The sequence below is a fragment of the Zonotrichia albicollis genome, chromosome 12 (genome assembly GCF_047830755.1).
Source record: "Zonotrichia albicollis isolate bZonAlb1 chromosome 12, bZonAlb1.hap1, whole genome shotgun sequence".
Taxonomy (NCBI): domain Eukaryota; kingdom Metazoa; phylum Chordata; class Aves; order Passeriformes; family Passerellidae; genus Zonotrichia; species Zonotrichia albicollis.
Genome location: NC_133830.1, coordinates 10,744,642 through 10,763,186, shown reverse-complemented (window position 1 = coordinate 10,763,186; position 18,545 = coordinate 10,744,642). Strand labels below are relative to the sequence as shown.

General features: G+C 50.2%; 1 protein-coding gene across 2 annotated transcripts in view; it reads left to right on the top strand.

Annotated features, from left to right (window-relative positions):
- CHCHD6 (coiled-coil-helix-coiled-coil-helix domain containing 6) overlaps positions 1-1,484 on the top strand; it is a 108,611-nt gene extending 107,127 nt beyond the window's left edge. For both annotated transcript variants that reach the window (XM_074549787.1, XM_074549786.1), the window contains one exon: positions 936-1,484. In XM_074549787.1, coding sequence (XP_074405888.1) covers positions 936-959 — 24 coding nt within the window. In that variant the 3' untranslated portion in view covers positions 960-1,484. The remainder of the gene's footprint in view (positions 1-935) is intronic.
- The last annotated feature ends 17,061 nt before the right edge of the window (positions 1,485-18,545 follow it).

Below are 18,545 nucleotides of genomic sequence, written 5' to 3'. Positions count from 1 at the left end.
GAGCACGGACACAGCCCTGCCACTGCTGCTGCAGGAGAGCTGATTGCCCACATTGGGATCCAGCACTGATTTCTCAGATCCTCAGAGGGAGAGGTGCTACAGCTGGTGTCATGTGTGTTCTCATCCACTGCTGATGGCATTGTTGATTTCTTTAACTTGATTGATGCCATAAGATAAAAATAGGAAGAGATCACAGCAGACTTTGCAATCTCCATCCTAAAAACCTCCTAATTTGAAGCTTTCTGTCTTACACTAACCTTCAGAAGTTCACAGCTCATATGCAGATACCTGCAGGATCTGAGGAGGTACTGCTTAGAAGGTTTCTGTGGGGACAAAGCAGACGTGATTTTGCTTTGAATTTTGGGAAGGCTTGGGTCTTAATAGAATAAAGACTGTCAGATATGTTAGGAGTTAGGGTGGTCTCTGGGTCCCCATCTTTCTTCTTCTCACTTCTCTGGTGGTCTTATATTGATCCTGTTCCAGGATGGGAGAATGGGGAGCATATGTGTGTGTGTGTGTGTGTGTGTGTGTGTGTGTGTGTTTGATGGCAGCTAATCAAAGTGCTCCTATGTCCTCCTGTGCTGAGGCAGGACTTAGTGTGGGGTTGCACTTACTCACTGCTCCAAGGCTTACCTGAAGTCACAGCTGTTCTGTCCCACTGTAGGCCAGTGGATTTACAATCCTCATTGTTGCAACTGACCATGTGCTCTTGATCACAGACTGAGCCTTATGTTTGGTATCATGAGCTGCTTTCTTGCTTCCACACTCCTCTCCCCTTGAATATCTTGTGTTTTACAGTAGGTGAAAGCTGAAGGTTTTTCTGAGGGATTTTCACCCTGCCAGTGCTACTCTTTCATTTCTGATGTTAACATTCCCATGTCAACAACTGCATAATTAACTTACTGCCTTTTCCTTTTGTCTCCTTTTTTCTCCAGGAGCTGTTAGTTAATTCTGGATAAACATCATCTGCCAAAGAGCAGAGGACAGGGACCACGGACACCCTTGGAAGCTCCAGCATCCTTCTGGACAGACACTGACCAAAACCAGTGCCTTCTGCCCTCCATCACCAAGACAATACAACATGATTCCTCTTCTAATGCCTGCATGTATCAGTCTCAATGGATGTTCCTTGGGGGTGGGAGAAGGGTCCCAGGAGCAGGGGATGCTATAGGTTCTTTTCATTGTTTTGCAATGTAAAGAATTGTGTTGGCCCCAGGTGCTTCCAGCATAGCTCATAGCTTAGGGTCTTGCTCCAACACAAGCCTGGTTCATCCAGCTCTAACGTCAGTTTCACCAACCTCCATCTGAGTTTCATGAGCTGTTGTGTCTGTTTGCTCTGGAGAAAGAGGTCCCAAGTATTTGGAAGTAACCCTGAGTAGCTTGTTAGGATTAACTGTTCCTAGCATGCTCCCATTGGTTACACCAGCAGGCACATTCCTTCCCTTCCAGGGTTCCCTCCTAAACAATAAAGTGTTTAACAGTCACTGTGTGCTGTGAGATATTTCAGTCCCATGAGTTTGTCAACTGCTGTTTTCTGCCTATTGCCAATGCCAACAAAAACTCCAAATGAGTGTGAGGAATAGCAGTATTTCAATAGCAGTATTTTCACAGTTTATAAATCACAAAACTTGTTCATTTTGGTCCCAGGTTGACTGCCTTATTTGAAAGTACTTGGTTACAAAGTCCTGCCTGAAGGGAACTGGTAGTGTGGAATCATACTGGAAAAACCTTTGCCTGCAGAGCCCAAATTTTGTTTCTTTTCACAAGCTCTTGTGTGCAGTTCCTGCTGTGTCTGCCATAAACCACTGTCCCTTTCATCCTTGGGCTCTGTGTTGAGCCCTCTCCTTGCTGCATGAGGAATGGAGGATGCTGGATGCCTCTGGAATCTTATTCTCCTAGAGGTAGGTGTGGCAGAATTGCAAAAGGCCTGTCAGCAATCCAGGGGAGCAGGTCTGGTTTGGTAACCTGATTCCTTTTCTCTGGGTACAGCTTCTCTGTCTGGCAGCATTAGCTTCCTCTGTCCTCTCTGACTGTGTCTGACAGTTTTTGAAGAATGTGAACATGGATTTTTGGAGGTCGTGTCAGAGTTTAATGCAGTGTTTATGAAAATGGATGAGGGGGGCTGAGAATTGTTTTCTGTGTTATATTCTGCTTCGTCTCTTTTTTCTTTAGACAGCAACTTAGTGCTTTACATCTCCATTAAAGCAACTAAATGCCTTTCCTTCTTATTGAGAGCTGGTGCCACAACACTTTTCATCCTCAGAAGTGATGTTTGCTTACGCATGGCTTATCTCCGTTAGTCTCAGATCTTGCAAAAATTCCAGCTCTGTGTCTTTGTGTAGGTCAAACCTGCTGTCCCTAAGGGAGGAAGAGCAAGTTTTCCAAAACAAAGCAGGACAATTAGTGCCCTCGGATCTGTTGGAGCAGGACTGGGTGGGCTTTTGCTGCTGCTGCCATGCCAGTTTTTGGATCTGCTTGGGATAGCCACAGAACTTCTGACTCTACAGGCAGAGATTTAGAGCACCAAGGTCTGCCTCTGACTAGGTTTGAAATTATTGTTGGTCTGAAGAGAAAAGTATCTATTTTGTCTCTTCCTCATTTTCCTCTTGCCCCTGTCCAGCATTGCCTTGCATGAGTAATTTGCATGTTATTATTTCAGTTGCCCTAAATTGGGGGGGACTGTGATGCCAGGGCTGATTATTTGGCGGCGCTGGGCAATTTTCTCTGTTAGGCAACTGTAATACATTTTCATGTTCTTTTATAATGAGCTTTATTTACCAAATTGGCAATTCCTCTGTTGAGAAATAACTGATTACAGCATTCAGGGAGTTGCTGTCATCTCAAGATACACAGGTGTCTGTGGAACATAAACAGATGTGATCATTCAGACAGTGAACTTGATGGGGGTAGGGACGGAATCAGCCATAAAATCATAAATGGAACAGCCACAGCTAATGTTGGCCAGGTGCACTGCTTCTGTGTGCAGCCCAACAAGGACCAAGTGGCACTCAAAGGCTATCCAGTACCTCCAGATGAGGGACTGCTTGATTGTTAGCTGACAATACACCTCTTACCTGTCACTGCACTTCAATACTGGCTTGCCTAACTCTGTCTCCAAAAGTTTCTGAGGACAGACATTCATTTGTGGCACAGCCTTGAAGTGAGAAACTCCTCTGTCCTGCTGTGTTGGGTTTGATTTTAGCTTACTCTGTGCTAAATGTCTACAAACTTCTTGGTGATCATGTCCGTGGGGACTGTGGCCCCATCTGCTTTTCAGGCAGTCCTGTTCCTTTGGTGTTTCCTAGTGCCCAGAGGCAATTTTGTTGCTGCTGTTGCCCTAATCACCAGCTCAGACACCTGAGCCTGGGAGAAAATACAATCACCAGGGATGTCAATAGGAAACTGCTGAGGATGAAGTTCAGTTGCAGTGTCTCAGCTTCTATCCAAGTAAAAAATGTGCAGGTAACAGAGCTTCTTGAGTGAATGTTTTTTCTTCCCCCTCATCTTTGCTGCTCCTGTAGTACCAAGGCCCTTGAAAAGAAGGAAGAAGCCCTGCACCTTCTCCTAGGCTCCCTCTCCTTGTTTCTCCTTGACTCCTTGTGGGATTTTCAGACCAATTTTGTTTCTGTGCAAGATGGTGACAGCAGGTGTCAGTTATGCTCCAGAGTGGCAGAGATCATTATTCCTGGAGCCTGGTGTCCAGTGTTGAATGGATGTCCTTTCCACACCGCTACCACCACAGCTGGCACTAATGGAGAACAGGGACAGCAGGATAAACAAGGTCTGAATCCATTGTGGAAGCTGAATTAGAGGCAGTTTCTTCCAAAGGCAAATTTGAGGTGGGGTAGAGGCAGCCATCATGCTGCTGTCTGTGCTGCATAAAAAACAGCTCTTTTGTGGCCAGGAATACCTGTTTCACCAACTAAAACCAAACCTTCCTGTGGCCAGGTGCAGCACAGTGCTCCCTTCAGCTGAGCAGTGCATGTCCATTTTGCTTGCCTGCTTATTGCAGTTCTCTGCAAGCTGGGTAATTTTGTGTACAAATGCATCCGGTGATTTGGATGCAGTGCACACAATTGGGGTAATTTCGTGTGAAAATACAGCTTGCAGAGTGCCTGCTTTAAGAGTATGAATTGTTTTAAAACTTGCCAGATGAATGGAAAGAACAACCTTTTTATTCATGCATAATTTCTTAGCCTTGCAGGAAGAGAAAAGAACAAAACCAGAGAAGTAAGAGAAGATACAGGAAATAACAGAACTGATAAAAAATTTCCAGTGGGCCTGAGTAGCTCTGTAAATGAAACATTCAACAAGCAGCACTTTGAGATTCCAGTGTGTGAGAACATCACCGACACTCCAAGCACCAAATTTGTGATCTTGCATAAAAACTCAGCCCGTTGCCTCCTGCTGTTAATATTTCACACTTGGCTTTGCAAGATGCTTTATCTAATATCCTCTCTGCATTTAGGCAGCTACCTTCTCTGCCTTGTCCATAACAGGGGAGGCAGGAGGAGGAAGGCAATTGCCAAGTCTGTCTGTAATCTATGTAGGAGGGTTTTGTGTAGCTGTAGGGGGAGAAGAGTAAGTCTCATTTCCTATTTTATAGTCTGCTGAGTCCTGTGATCTCATGCTGTGTGCTCCTTTTCCAAGCAGAATTTTTCAATTTGTCTTTCAAGTTCTTGTTATTTTTTATTTCCAAACTGGTTAAAAGTGTTTGTCTGTAACTTGTTGATAAATTGTTTGTGTCTGACTCCCTCAGGTGCTTCATTGCCAGTCTTGTATGTGTCTCCAGACCACCTTTTTCTTCTCTTGTCTTGTGCCCCCCCAGTGGGCTGTTATCATCCCTCTTTTGGAACCCCTGGGAGCCTGAAGGGCTGTTCATGGTCCTGTGACATGTAACCCCTGTTCCCATTCATGTGGGTTTTATCCTTGTCCAAAGCTGGATGTGATATTCCTGAGCTGTCTTACCTGCCTTGCCAGCCCTATCACTCTGCTCTTGGTGTGTGTTGGATTCTCCTCAATTTCCCTGTTCTTGATTCCTTGGGGGAGCAAAGGTTGGTGTGGACTGGAGTGATTGGGCTGTGTCACCTTTGAGCTGGGGCTGTTCAGGCCAGTCATGCTGCCCCTCCATCTCCCACTCTGTTGTGTAATTGTGCTGGCAGAATGGTGGTTTTGCAGCCTGGGGCAAAGCCAGAGGAAGCAAATGGAGCAGCCAATGGTCTCAGGAGAGCTCCCAGTCAAAAGTGTGTCTTGGATTTAATGACACGTGTGCTCTTTCAGACTTTTTTATAGAGGTCAGAGCATGGCAGGGAACTTTCCTCTGTCATCTTCCTAGGGAGAGCAGCACACAAACTTTTCTTTCCAAGTTGAAATCAATTGTTCCCTCAGGGCTATGTAACAAACTGCTCCTGTAGCTGATTTCCCCTTGTGAATGGCCTAAATTAGATGCTCTCCCCGGTTGCCCTCATTGGAATAGCTTGAGCTTTATCCAGCCATTTCGTTTGTGCCATTTGCTACGAGATGTTGATAGCACTTGTCTGGTTCCTGCTGCCCTGTGCTGTTCTGTATGGGAGCTATTGCATGGCAGGCCTGCTGTCCCAGGGAGTGCAGGAGAAGAGGCAGCAGGGACTTGGAATCTCAATTTGATTCCTACTTTGCATCTTCCTTTGTTTTCAGAAAGTCTGTTTAAAAATAATTTCTGGTGTCTTTGGAGCAGGTTTGCTAGTTGACATTAATTGAAACAAAGCCCTTAGGCTTACTTGGATCTTTTGGAGGAGTTAGAATCTATTCACCTCCTTATGGATCCCTGAGAGTTTAGTTTCAAAGTCCTTTCTGAATACTGAGTTGATATTGGGGTGACAGCTGCAGGGTAAATTGTCTTCATTCCCATCTAGTGCTAACATTTTTGGCAAACTGGTGCATGCAGTTCAGTCCTGTACACTTCCTACTGCCTGCTCTACAGAATTAAAAAAAACAAGTTACCTTCAGTGTTTAAGACCAGAAAACAATTTGGAGTCACCCAAAGCCTCCATCTGTGCCTCCTGCATGTGCACCTGTACATGAGCAGCTCTGCTGGAGTCTCTGGGTGGGCGTCTCCTCCTTGCCAGTGGGGCAGAGCTTTTGTGATATTTAGCCCTTGAACAGTCTGAGTTAATCTCTCTAATGGCCACCAGTGGAGGGCATGAGTGCCACTCCCTCAGGAGGAATGAAAAGGATGTTATTTTTTCCCTTCCGTGTCCTCTTGAACTTCCCACTGTTCCCATTTTCTTGGTGGCAAGAGAGTCCACCATCATAGTGAGTTTGATTTTTATTTTCTGCTAGTGGGGAGTGCCACTGTAAGTCAGGATTAGCTAAACATAACATTAAAAATAAAGCACGGCTATTAATTTAATGGCTTCCTCGTTACAACCATCATAAAACAAGTAAACAGGAACTCTGCCAGTGCTGCCTGCAGTCCTCCTCCAAGTGGCTGAACCAAGGGAGAGATTTGAACTCTTGCCATTTGATAAAGCCATGTGTGAACATGGCTTTTTAAAAATTAAATCTTTACTTTTCCTGTAGTAGCATTTGAACTGCTGAAGAAGCCTGGCCAGTGACTGCAGTGGAGCTTTGCAGCTCTTAATGAGACAGAGGGGAAATGGCAGTTCAGGACTTAGCTTAAATCATACCAGCCAAAATAAAAGATTACAAAAGGCTGGGAAATTGTTCTTTGTGGACTGTCTCACTGAAACAGCCTTTGTAGTCCCTTTAATCCTTACTTATTTTTCTTTTGCAAAGGAAAATAAGTAAATTCTGTGTTGGGACTTGTTCCCCTCTACTCTTTATCTTCCAGAGTGCTCTTGGCAGCTGTTGGCAACTTGCTTGGGTTGGAATTTACTGGATTAAATGGATCACACTGGGGATCTGTGGTGGTCGCATAGACTGGGTGCCTGCTCCCAGTTCTATCTCTGCATCTCAGTGGGGTGTACAGTGACAAAGCACACAGGGCTGTCCAAACAGTGGAATTATTTGTGTGCTGGGCTTCTTCCAGACTTAAATCAGGTGCTTGTGCAGTGCTGTGGGGTCTTTAACTTAAAGAGGTTACAAAAAGAGAAAATACTCATCCATTTGTTTGAAGACTCCATTCTAGTTATTTTCATATAGTGCCTTCTGGTATCCTGAAGTTTACATTCCCAAACTGGAGGGTGGATTACAAAACAGAATATCCACAGTAATGTATTTAATATTCAGCTGTGAAACCTCAGTGCCAGCTGTTGGTTCCACCCAGCCACTCATTGGCCACATGTGCCTGTGCTAGGAAAAAGGAGCTTTGCTGTCTGAAGGAAAGGGTTGCCATTCAGTCTGTGGCCAAACAGATAAAGAAGAGGTTCATGCTTCAGAGTCTAAAGCTGATTATCTGTGTGAAAGTACCCTCAGCCAGCAGGGTCTGGCTCCTCAGCTTCTCAGAAAACAAAGCAGATGTGCTCCTCTGGGGCTGCAGGTGGTCCTGTACTGCTGACTGCTGATCCAAAGCTCCAGGAGCTTTATTGGAGGCTACTTGGAGGCAATGAATGTGATTAGGTCCCTCTAGGTTATAGGAATCTAATGTTGAGGTGACAGTATCCAAGTGTAGCAGCAGGGGAAAGATACATTTGCTTCTTTGTGATTGATGGGCTCATGTTTCAAAGTCTGGTTCTTCTGCTGGGTGAAAGAACTTCATTCAACACTGCAAGGAACTGCACAGAAAAATGAGACCCACTTGCATGCCATAAATTTAAGGTGATCTGTATCATTCTTCTGGCTGTGAACTTGGTCACTGCCAACCAGTGCTTACCTTGTGGGTTTGGAGGTCAAAACTCAGCTCTCTGGAAAAACTAAGCACTCCCATTCCAGGGAGGTTTTATTTACTTTACTCCAGAGAATTGTGCTCCACATCTCTCTGCAGTCACCCCTGAGGCTGGGAGCTCCAACACTGCTGCAGACCTTGCAGCACTCCTGAGCATGCAGATGGCAGCAGAGTCACAGCTGTTCTCTGGAGGGCAGAATTCTGCCATTCTCAACTTGAAAGGAAATTGGATTTTAATGAGGAGTACAAGGTGAAAACTTCTGAAACTTGGAAGCCTTTCACTATCCTTTCACTAGCCTTTGAGAATGTGGACCATGGAGCAAAAAGCATCAAAGGTGGCTCATGGGGCTACCCTGGGGAGAGCTCCTGGCTCTCTGTGCTCTCCTTTCTCCATCTGCTCCACAAGAATCAGGTCCTTTCCATCCAGCCTTAGATTTTAGGATTAAGTAATCTGTAAACCAGTCTGAAATATTTCTTCTTGTTGCTGTATATCCCTACATATTCTCCCAAAAGTCTTTTCCAGGTTTTTAAAGTTATATCAAATCTCTACCTGCTGACTGCAGGAGAAGCACCTTCCCTCTCCTGGTGTCTGTATATCCAAGGAGGCTGTGCCTGGCCCAGGGTTTTCCCTCCTGTGTTGAGCCCTGGGGATTGAGTAGTTTATGGGAGTGAAGAGGAAGTGCTCAGGGAAAAGGAGTGGTTAAAAATGTACCTTTGACTCTTAACGTGGGAACTAAACTAATGGCCTTGGTTCAGGTTTTCTAAGGATTCTCCAAGCCCTGAAAATTTGGGTGAGTGAGAATGGCAGGTGAGTCTCAGAGCTATACAATAATTTAATGGACTTTTCCATGGACCTGTGCACAGTGTATCAAGTAGTGTAATGGTGCTCTTAGTCCAAACTTCTTATTGCAAAGTCATCAGTGATTTTGTAGCCCCTTACTGATAGCAGAGATACTCCCTACCCCAGCAGTGAGACAGAGACATGGAGAAGCCTTAGGTACTTTCTGCCTTCCCTAAAGCACTTTGCAGGGTACTGACTGTGGGCACAGCTGTGCAATCTGAAAAGCAAACTGATCCTGCTGACTCTGCCTCATTTTACTTCCCCTGACAAGTAATTGAGTGGTTGCACTTTATTAATGCTAATGACTTTCTAGTTTGAGCTGTTAGTGTACAGTTTGATATTTATATTTATTTATTTGTAACATCCAGACTTTGTACTGTCTGGATTAATCCTCGAGCTAATCTGATGCTGAGCCATTATTGTGACAATTGAGTCACAATACAATTTGACATTCATGCTGTACCTGGTGTAGCTAATTTATGTAACTCAATTTATAAATTACATAAATAGGTTACATAATTTACCACATACCTTGTACACTTCACAGTAATATTCCCAGCTTGCAATTTAAACAATTTTTATACTGAGAATAATTTACACTGAAGACTCTTGAATAATTTTGCAATCTATTCCTGGACAGATAAGGAGTTGTGTTTGTTAAATAAACACTTGCTGGTGTTGATTTTAACTTACTAATCACCCTGTCCTCCTTCCCAGATAATCTGTAGCCTGTCCTGGGTGGTGCTCTGCTGGCAAGGCCAGACCTCTGCAGAGGTCCATGTCTTCAGCTTCTGCCTTTCAGGAGCTACTTGCCTGGGAATGATGAATTTTTCCCTCTGTCATCCAGCTGAAACTTCAGTGCAGCTGGTCCTTGCTGGAGATCCAGCCCTGTTGGTTCTCCAGCAGGGCTGGTTCTTCTGCAGCCTCCCCCAGGAGCAGAGCCCTGGCTTCTCCATCGCCCACCTGAGCACCTGCGTGATGGTGATGGAGTGACCCTGGTGAGGTGGGGTTGGGGGTGAGCAGGGGGCTTTGCACTGCTCTGGGGGAATTTGTGATGCTGGGCCAGAGGACACCTCCATGGGCAGAGGCACAAAGATGTTACATGTCACAATCCTTGGGAAGTTTCTGCCTCACCCAGCTGGTGTTAGAGTGAGACAGGTCCTGCTCCAGACCCTGTGGCACTGGAGGCATCAAAAGGAAGCAGTGAAAAGCATCGTGTAACCTGCCATGGCAGTGTTTCCCTGGCCCCAGAGCTCTGTGCTTTCCTCCAGGAGCAGCTCCTGAAGCAGCCTCAGCATGGGGACCCAGAGGAGGAGGATGGTGCTGTCCTTCACCCCTTATTGAGAGGCCTGTGGCCTATTTCCACGGCTCCTGGTCCCTGGGGTTGTGTGAGTGGCCGTGAGTGTCACTGTGCTGCTGGCACACCACCAGGTGTAAGCCTGGGTGTCTGGCAGTGCCCAGAGGCAATGCTGCTCCTGCAGCTGGGTGCTGTGTTGACCTGCTGGTAATGTTTGCAGAGGTCCTGCTCTCCAAATCTGTCACTTCCCATCTTTAGGAGTCCAGGCTGTGGCCAAACAGTTCCCATGTGGCCAGCAATAGAGAACAGAGGCATTGGAGCAAGGACCTGGAGGCAGGTGCTCATATAAACAGCAGCATCACTTTTCCTTTCCTTGTCCTGTCACTTTTCATCCTGCTACCCCTGCCTGGATCCTCCCCTTTCCCCAGGAGGGGCCAGTGGTGACAAAGATCATTAATTTTGCAACAGATGCTTCTAAACCCCATCAGACCCCCCAGCTGTCACCCTGTGACTGATGCCTCTGAGCACCACAGATATCAAACCTGCAAACAAGATATCTAGGAGTGTGGGGATGGAGGTTGTCTCACAGCCCTGGCAGCCACCATGGCCACCAGCAGTGATGCTCAGCCCTGTCCCCTTCCCCATGGCCCTGCTGGGAGGAGATGTCCCCTCCCTGAGCTGCCTGGCATCTGGGGGACCACAGCTCTCCCCAGCTCTGCCTTTGCTCCTCCCATTCCATGTCCCAGTCAGAGCCAACAAATGAGCTGTTATGTGCACACAATCCCAGGACGTGCATGGCCAGACCCATGCACCCCAAACCCGTGTGGGCAGACCCTGACCTGGCTGGCTGCTGTAATTATCTCCTGCAAGGCAAAACAATTAGGAGTTTCTGCTCTCCTCTCCCTCCCTTCCCCCTTCCTCTTCATTGTTCTTGGCAAAAAAAGGTTAATTAAACTCGGAAAATATCCTTTTTCTCCCCCCTCCTAAGCATGAGACCTAATTTTCTCTTTATATTTGTATTTAATTAATTCCTGCAAAGGCTCTGACTATATTTTTTTGGTATTATTTCTTTCTTTGTCTCTCTCATTGTTAATCCTTGCATATTCAGTTTTTCTCCTCCCTTTTCCCCTAGATTTGAAATTCTATTACCATTTCAGAAGGCAGGCGTTTGAAGAGAAAATTGAATACCCGTCCAGTCTTGATAAGAAGGGACATTTGGTACTAACGGTAATTTGTGAAGCAGATTTCCTCACACCCCGTGCTGGGGCCCCACCTTTCTCCCCGTGTTTGCTGCGGATGATGTGCGTGTGCCACGGGGGCGTGGGGATGTCACAGCACTTTGCAGCCTTTATATCCCCGATTTCTGCGTCAGAATGCCCTGGCGGCCGCGTGTGGGATGTGTGACACGGTGACATGGTGACATGCTGTGTCTGACACCTCTGATGCGCCCTCACACCCCTCAGGAGCCCACCCTACACCCCCACTTTGCTCTTTTTGCTCAGGGGTGATGCCCCAGCGTTTTGTCCCCATGGTTTTAGGGAAAGCTGTGCTGTTTTCAGGGGATCTCCTATTCCCAGCTCCAGGAGTGTCCTGGTGCCAGCAGGAGTGGGAGCAGCTGCCCTGAACCCCCTGAAGGGTCATCCTCGGGCTGTGGCTGTGGGAATGCTCTGGCCTGGGTAACGCATCCACACCAGGGTGTCGGGGCTTTGGAGCCGCGCTCCTGCAGCTCCTCCGTCCCGACATGGCCCTGGGCACAACCGTGCCCTTGTGCCTTCCCCGCCCTGTGGGGTTCATGGCGCTGAGCTCCGGACATCTGCTGACGCTGGGAAAACAGGACTGGGGGATTTATGGTGACCTTCTCCCCCTGCTCCGGGCTCGCTGTCACCTCCTGTCGCCTGCTCCATGCGGGGCATCCCGCGGGGTCCCCAGCGCCCGGCGCTGCCCGGGGATGCGGAGCGCCCCGAGCGCGCCCGCGGGGCCGGCTCCGAGCGCGACCTGCTCGGTGCCTGGTTCGGTGCCTCGGTGCCTCGCTCCGTGCCCCGCTCGGTGCCTGGTTCCGTGCCTCGGTGCCCCGCTCGGTGCCTGGTTCGGTGCCTCGCTCGGTGCCCCGGTGCCGCCAGCAGCAGCAGCAGGTGGCACTGTCGGTCCGCGCTGCCGCCGCCGCTCCATCGGGCCGGGGCCACCGGCGGGGCTGGGGCCGGGGCCAGGGCCGGGCGGGTCCCCGCTGCCCTGGGCGCATCTCGGGGAGGGTCCCGGCCTGGTGCGGGACAAGCAGCCGCCCCCGAGCGTGCAGAGGGGATGGAACGGGCTCCCGACATTGTCTGGGTGATGCCCATGACAGCTCGGACTGAGCCGAAGTGAAATATTCCGTTTCTGAGAGAGAGAGAGACTCCCTGGGCAGCTTATTCCACTGCTTGACAGCCCCTTCAGTGAAAAAATGTTCCCTCATATCCAATTTAAACCTCCCCATGCACAACTTGAGGCTGTTTCCTCTCGTCCTGTCACTTGTTATCTGGGAAAGGAGACTGATCCCCACCTGGCTACATCCTCCTGTCAGGTAGGTGTAGAGACAGAAAAGGTCCTGGTGTTGCTGCCCCAGAAGTGCCCAACCTGAGGTGGACAGGCACCACTGCGGTCACTGGTGTGTCTGTGACTCCAGAGAAGCCCTGCACACAGGGCTGGGTGTTGGGTCCTGTTTGGTCAGTCCTGGGTCCCAGCAGGGCAGGACCATGATGTCCATGGACCTGGATGTTCCAACAGGAGCCCCAGGGAGAACTCCCCATCCTGGCACAGCGTGACTCTGAAGTGGAATTGGTGGGACATGATGGGGAGTTGAGATGAGACGTGAGAGTCTGGAGAAACCTTTTAAGTCCAGGGCAGCAGCCTGGGAGTGGAGAGCACGGGGGTGAATGGTGAAGCTGCAGAGCCCTCAGGGAGCAGCATTCTCCCCACCTCACTGCTGGGTAAATCATGACGGCTTGGACTGAGCTGAAGTGAAATATTCTCTGTTTCCTTGCCCAAATCTGTAGTTTCCTTCTGGCTCTGAGGCTCTGGGCCATATTGCACATTTGAATTTAAAAGCAGACTTGTGCTTGGGCTTGTTATTTATTTATTTATTCTAGAATTGTTATTTTCTTTAAAATCAGGGTCCTTTTTTTGCTGCAGTTTCGTGGTTCCTCTTGGAGCAATGACTGATGGACCGGGATGCAGAGGGCTGGGGACACGAGTCAGAAGTTGGTCCCTGGTTGTGTGGGGTGTCCTTGGGGATGTCTGGAGCTGGCAGGAAGAGAGTGGTGGAGGGGAGGGCCCGGTGCTGGCTCCCAGCCCTGAGAAGGGAGATGCAGAGTTAAGGCGATAGCTGGGGGTGCTAATGGGCACCCCTCTTCCCCTCCCTGCTGCAGGATTTGCCATCTGCTGTGTGAGAAGCGGCATTTGCTTGCTTCAGGGATGTCACACTGGGGATGACACGTCCCTTCTCAGCATTGCCGGGCTGTCCTGGCTGGGCTGCACTCTGCCCATGCCCAGTGAGTGCAGCAGCGTGGGGCTGGGCCCTGGGGCTGCCCTTGTGGTTTGTCTCGGCTTTGCCTTAGTCCCGGAAAGCCAGAAAAGGCTGGTCCCTGAGGCTGTGGCACAGCATGCACAAGCCCCGGTGTCCATTGCAGGGTGCCAGGTGCGGCAGGCAGGGACCAGCCCCGCCCCGGCTTTGGGGATGGGAGCGGTGCCACGGAGCAGCTCCGGAGGAAACGAGCATAACTTGTGATGGACGAGGGGAGGAGGTGGGACAGGGGTACGAGGAGTTGGCAGAGAGGAGGACACTGGGGAAGGAGGAGTACCAAGGGGGAGAGAGCCCCGCTGCAGGAGCACCACCCCGCAAGCCCATCAGTGCTAACGAGGATTCATTGCCTGCTCAGGGCTCGGTGCGGGGCTGCGGCCGCTGCCGCCTGCCCTCGGTGCGGGTCCCCAATGGCTCCGCGGGTAATTTACGGCCGCATCGGTGCAGGCAGCTGTTCGCAGGTTGGCAGCAGCGCCGATGGCGGCCTGTGCCCGGTTTGAGGCTCTAAATAACCCCATCGGCTGTGCAAGCCATCCTAGCCGAGCTGCAGGGAGGAGAGGGCGGCAGTCAGACATCGCTGGTCCGTCCCCCACAGGCACCAGGGTCCCCAGGCTGGGGGAGCAGATGGCTGCAGCCAGCTCCCGGCAGCACTGTCACAATGGGGTCCCTTAAATACCGATACCACCATTAATTGGGATTCACTGATCACGGCTGATCCTGTGCCTCGCTGCGCGCGGGGCGGGCGCCGGCAGCCGGAGCGATGCCCAGTGGAGGCTGGAAGTGCTGCTGGCATCTCTCTCCGTGCCCTGGGATATGTGTGGAGACATATGCTTCCCCAATCTGCTCCAGCCTCGCTGTGTTCTGACCATTCCTTGCAAATGGCCTCAGAGGGTTCTAGCTGGGGAAGGAGGTGCCAGGGACACTGAGGCAGTGAGGTGGTGGCTGCCCCACGACCCCTGCCATGTCCTGATGGAAAAGGCTGGGAGAGGGAGGAATAATTTGGGGGTACAAGAAAAGCCCCAGGGCTATGTGATGGGTATTTTTGGAAATGTTGGTTCTCCTAGAGCTGGATCTCTGTCCTAGGGTGATCCAAGTCACGCTGAGCCTAGGTCAGCACAGCCAGAGGTATAACCCAATCTATAATCCTTTGCCTTCAAGGATTTAGTGTCTCTTAAGCCTTGTTCTGGCCCAAAACAACTGGTAAAGAAAAGTGGAGCTTGCAACCACCTCCTCAGAGTCCCCAGGCTGCTATGAGCATTTCCAACATCACCTCACTGGTTTGCAGGTCAGGAGGATGTGACCTGAGCTGGTGCCTGCAGCCGGCATCCCCTCCCCAGGTGAGGTGGCCACCGGGGTGCAGGGGAGCACAAGGGTTCCCTCAGCTGCACCCAGGGCAAGCCTGGAGCCGTGCTGGCTGCTGGCCTTGGCCACTGGCACTTTGGGGTCCCTGGGGGAGCACCTCCCTTGCTGGCTGCCCTGGGGCTGGCTGCTGTGGCTCTGTACTCCAGCACATTTGACAGGGCACAGAGGTGATGTGTTTCTGCTGTGCTGCTCCCCACAAGCAGTGATTTTGCTTTCCAAGGGTTTGCCCCTGTGTGCCTGAGTTTGCATCCCCTCGTCTATTCCTCAGGTGCTTCTGCCCTCAGACAAATCCAAGTCCCTGGCATGTGGGCTGAGGCTCATGGGGGGAGCAGAGCCCATAGGATGGGGAAAGGCATTTGGGGGTCCTGCCAGGGTTGAGGGAAGTGGGAGAGCTCACAGGGGTGCAGGGATCTTGGGAAGTGACAGCAAAGCCCCAGCCAAGGGCCAGGAAGGTGCATGGGCTGTAGCGGAGGTTTGTGTCTGCAGGATGGGGCTTTCATTTCCAATGGAGTGGGGCTCTACAGCCCAGTGGGATTGCTGCAGGCACAGTGTCGTGCTGGGGTTTATTAGGAGCCAGTTAATAACTCTGGACTGGATGGTTCGTTAAGGGAGTTAATTTACCCTGGGCTGTTCTCTAATGTGGGCTGCAAGGCTGAGCTCTGACCGTGTCAGGCTGAGCCTCTGCTGCCTCCCTGCCCCGGGATATTGCCCTGCAGCCTCACTGCCAGCAGCAGGGCTGTGGGCTGAGCAGTGCCAGCAGGGACGGGCTGGGTCCCACAGGGTTTCTGCTGGCATCCCCCTCTTTGTGACCCCCAAGCCCTGGCTGGGATGGGAGCTCCCCCTCCCCACCTGCCTATCCCCATTCCTGCCATGAGGCACCAGCAGAGCCTGGCTGGGCTCGGGGACCTGCCCTCCTTGGTCACCCCCGGGTGGCTGAGCTTCCTCGTGACACTGCATCGGGAAAGTGGCTTTAGGAATACGTATTGACATTAAAAAAGGCCCCTTTGTACCTATTAATTGAAGTCATTAAATTTAATGGGATGGTTATTGCATGTTAAATAAATACTGGCTAATTATGAAAAACATATTTGCCAAGGCTTAACTATAGAAAGGATGCCTCAATTACATGGTTATTAAACCTAAAAAATATACACTTTTAATAATGAAGTGACATTTAAATAACATACATTAACTGTCTTATTAAATGTTGATTCTTTTCATATTTGAGGACTTTAATTTGGAATGTTTTCCCTGGCACTAACTCTACGATGCATCATTAGCTGTCTTTCACTCATCATTTTGTAAACTTTTTTAATAAATAGGCTGAAGTGTTTGTATTTGCTTTTGTTTTCCTAGCTTCCATCTCTCTCTTCAGGCAGCAGGGATGTGCCAGGGGTTTGTGCAGGCAGAGCAGGAACTTCCAGGCAGCTTCTTCAAATCACTAAACTCTTCCTAAAGATGGTAAACCCTTTCCTAAACCTGTCATCTGAAAATAGGCAGGCAGCCAAGCTCTTCAGGATTTTTGACACATCCTTATGGAAAGGACCACTCTGCCTCACTCTTGGTTTTCCAGATTGAATTAGTTTGTCAGAAGTACCCAGGAGATGGAGAGCAGGGTAAGAGCAGGAGCTCAAGGCTGCAGTGGAAGCCCCATTCTGGTACAGCATTCTGTCTCTATGGCAGAGAAAGAATGGCACTAATCCTTGGAAAATCAGTGTTTTGGATGCCTGCACCCTTCCCAGGTGTGGGGGAGCCTGCTTGGACAGGGGTGCTCTGTGGGCACATCCCCAGGTGCTGCAGCATCAGCCCTGATGCTCCCAGGGCAGGGAGCAGGGAACGTGGGAATGGCGTGGAGCAGCCCAACCCAGGGCAGGCAGGCTCCTTCCTTAATGCGTTTATCGATTGCAGTGTACACGTCAGGATGTAATTTAGAAATCACTCTCCCAGAATCAATTAAAGACCTTACTGGCAGCACAGGCATCTCTTCTAGTTAAAGGCTTCACCCTTCCCTCAAACACACACCCCACCATTCCTGCTCAGCTTTTGGGGAGTTCCTGCCTCCCTCCCAGCCATGTGGAAATGTGGGTGCTGGGATCACCCTCTGGCAGAGCTGCTACTCTTGTGAGAGCCGGTGCAGCCTCAGCTGCCTCCCAAAGCAGCCATCAGTCAGGGGCTGTCAGGGAGCCAGGACCTCTCATCTTCTGGACTCATTCTTAATGTTCTGCTTTCACAGTGGGGTGAGTAATCTGTGCTGGGGAGGCCCAGTGGGCAGCACAGAGGCACTCAAATTAATTATGGAGGAGTTAAGTCCCAGGGGGGCTCCTGGGGGAGCGGGGCTCAGAGGTAATCAGCCGTGCTGATGCTCTGGGCAGGGGCTGCCCTCGCCTGCCCTGGGGCTGCTCCGTCCCTGAGAGGAGCTGCCCCAGCATCACACACAGCTGGGCTCGGGAGGAGGGGGCTCCTCAAAGGCAGCAGGTGGGGGTGGCACATCCTCTGGCTTTCAGGCAAATGAGAATGACCACTGTGGGCCAGAGGTGTGTCAGCTGCTCTGCGCTGGCTCCTGAGGGCTGCATGTGGTGCCTGTACCCCGTGATGCCTTTTTCCAGGGCACAGCCAGGGCTGCCTGGTACATGGGGATGGTGTTGGACATAAATGGTCTCCCCAGCCCATCAGCTCACCCATTTTCCTCCCGTCCTGTTGTGCCATTTGGTGTTGGCAGGGAAAGTGGGGCACAGCTCCCAGGTGAGAGGGTCTGGGACCAGCCGGTGGTGACCCCAGGTCCCCTAATGCAGGGAGGCACAAGGTGGGAATGCTGGACCCACATGAGTGCAGCTGGTGGGGCAGGTCCAGCAGGGTTACAACAGTGTGGGTTCAGCAAAGCAGAGTCTGGACTTGTTTCTTTGGCTGGAGAGCCTGTGATTCTAAGACGCATCTTGAACTGGGATGGCACAATTGTTACTCAGGATTCCTGTGCTGCAAGGTAGGGGGCACTCAGAGCGGGCTGCTGTGGTGAGCATCAGGTTTTGTATCCTGATTTTGACTAGGTTAATGTTATGGGGTTTGTTCACAAATGGGAACTGAAAAATCTTTTTACACTTGTCATCTTTCTTCCAACACGTAGACCTTTGCCCATGTCTAAAAGAATTTCCCTCTTTCTCTTCCCTCCCTTGGCCCTTTTCTTACTGTGGTGATGAACTTTCATCAGAACAATTGCAGGCTGGGTTTCAATTCAGTAAAAAACACTTTAGTCAATAATAATTTTTCTGTGGAATTCTGGGGTTTGGCTCCTGTCTTTGTGCCCTCTCTCCTATCACTGTTACAGGTGCACAGCCTGAAGTCAGAGCCAGAGTGAAACATCCCTGCCCCATCCCAGCACCATTATGCTGACAGCAGTGATGCCAGGATTGCTCTGGCAGTGTTTCCAGAACAAACCCAGCTCAGCTCTTCCTCTGGCTGCCTTGGGGGTACCAGGCTCTCCAGTTCCTGCCACCCCAGGAACAGAAGGAGCACAATGGATACAGACCCACAGTGTCCTGTTGCCCTGGGGTGAGGCTTGTGGTGCTTGGTATTTCACAGGCCTGAGCATTTCTCCCTCACCAAGGTTCCTGATGCTCCTCAAGGGATCTCTGTGCTGCAATATAACATCCCTGTATAGAGAAATTTTCTT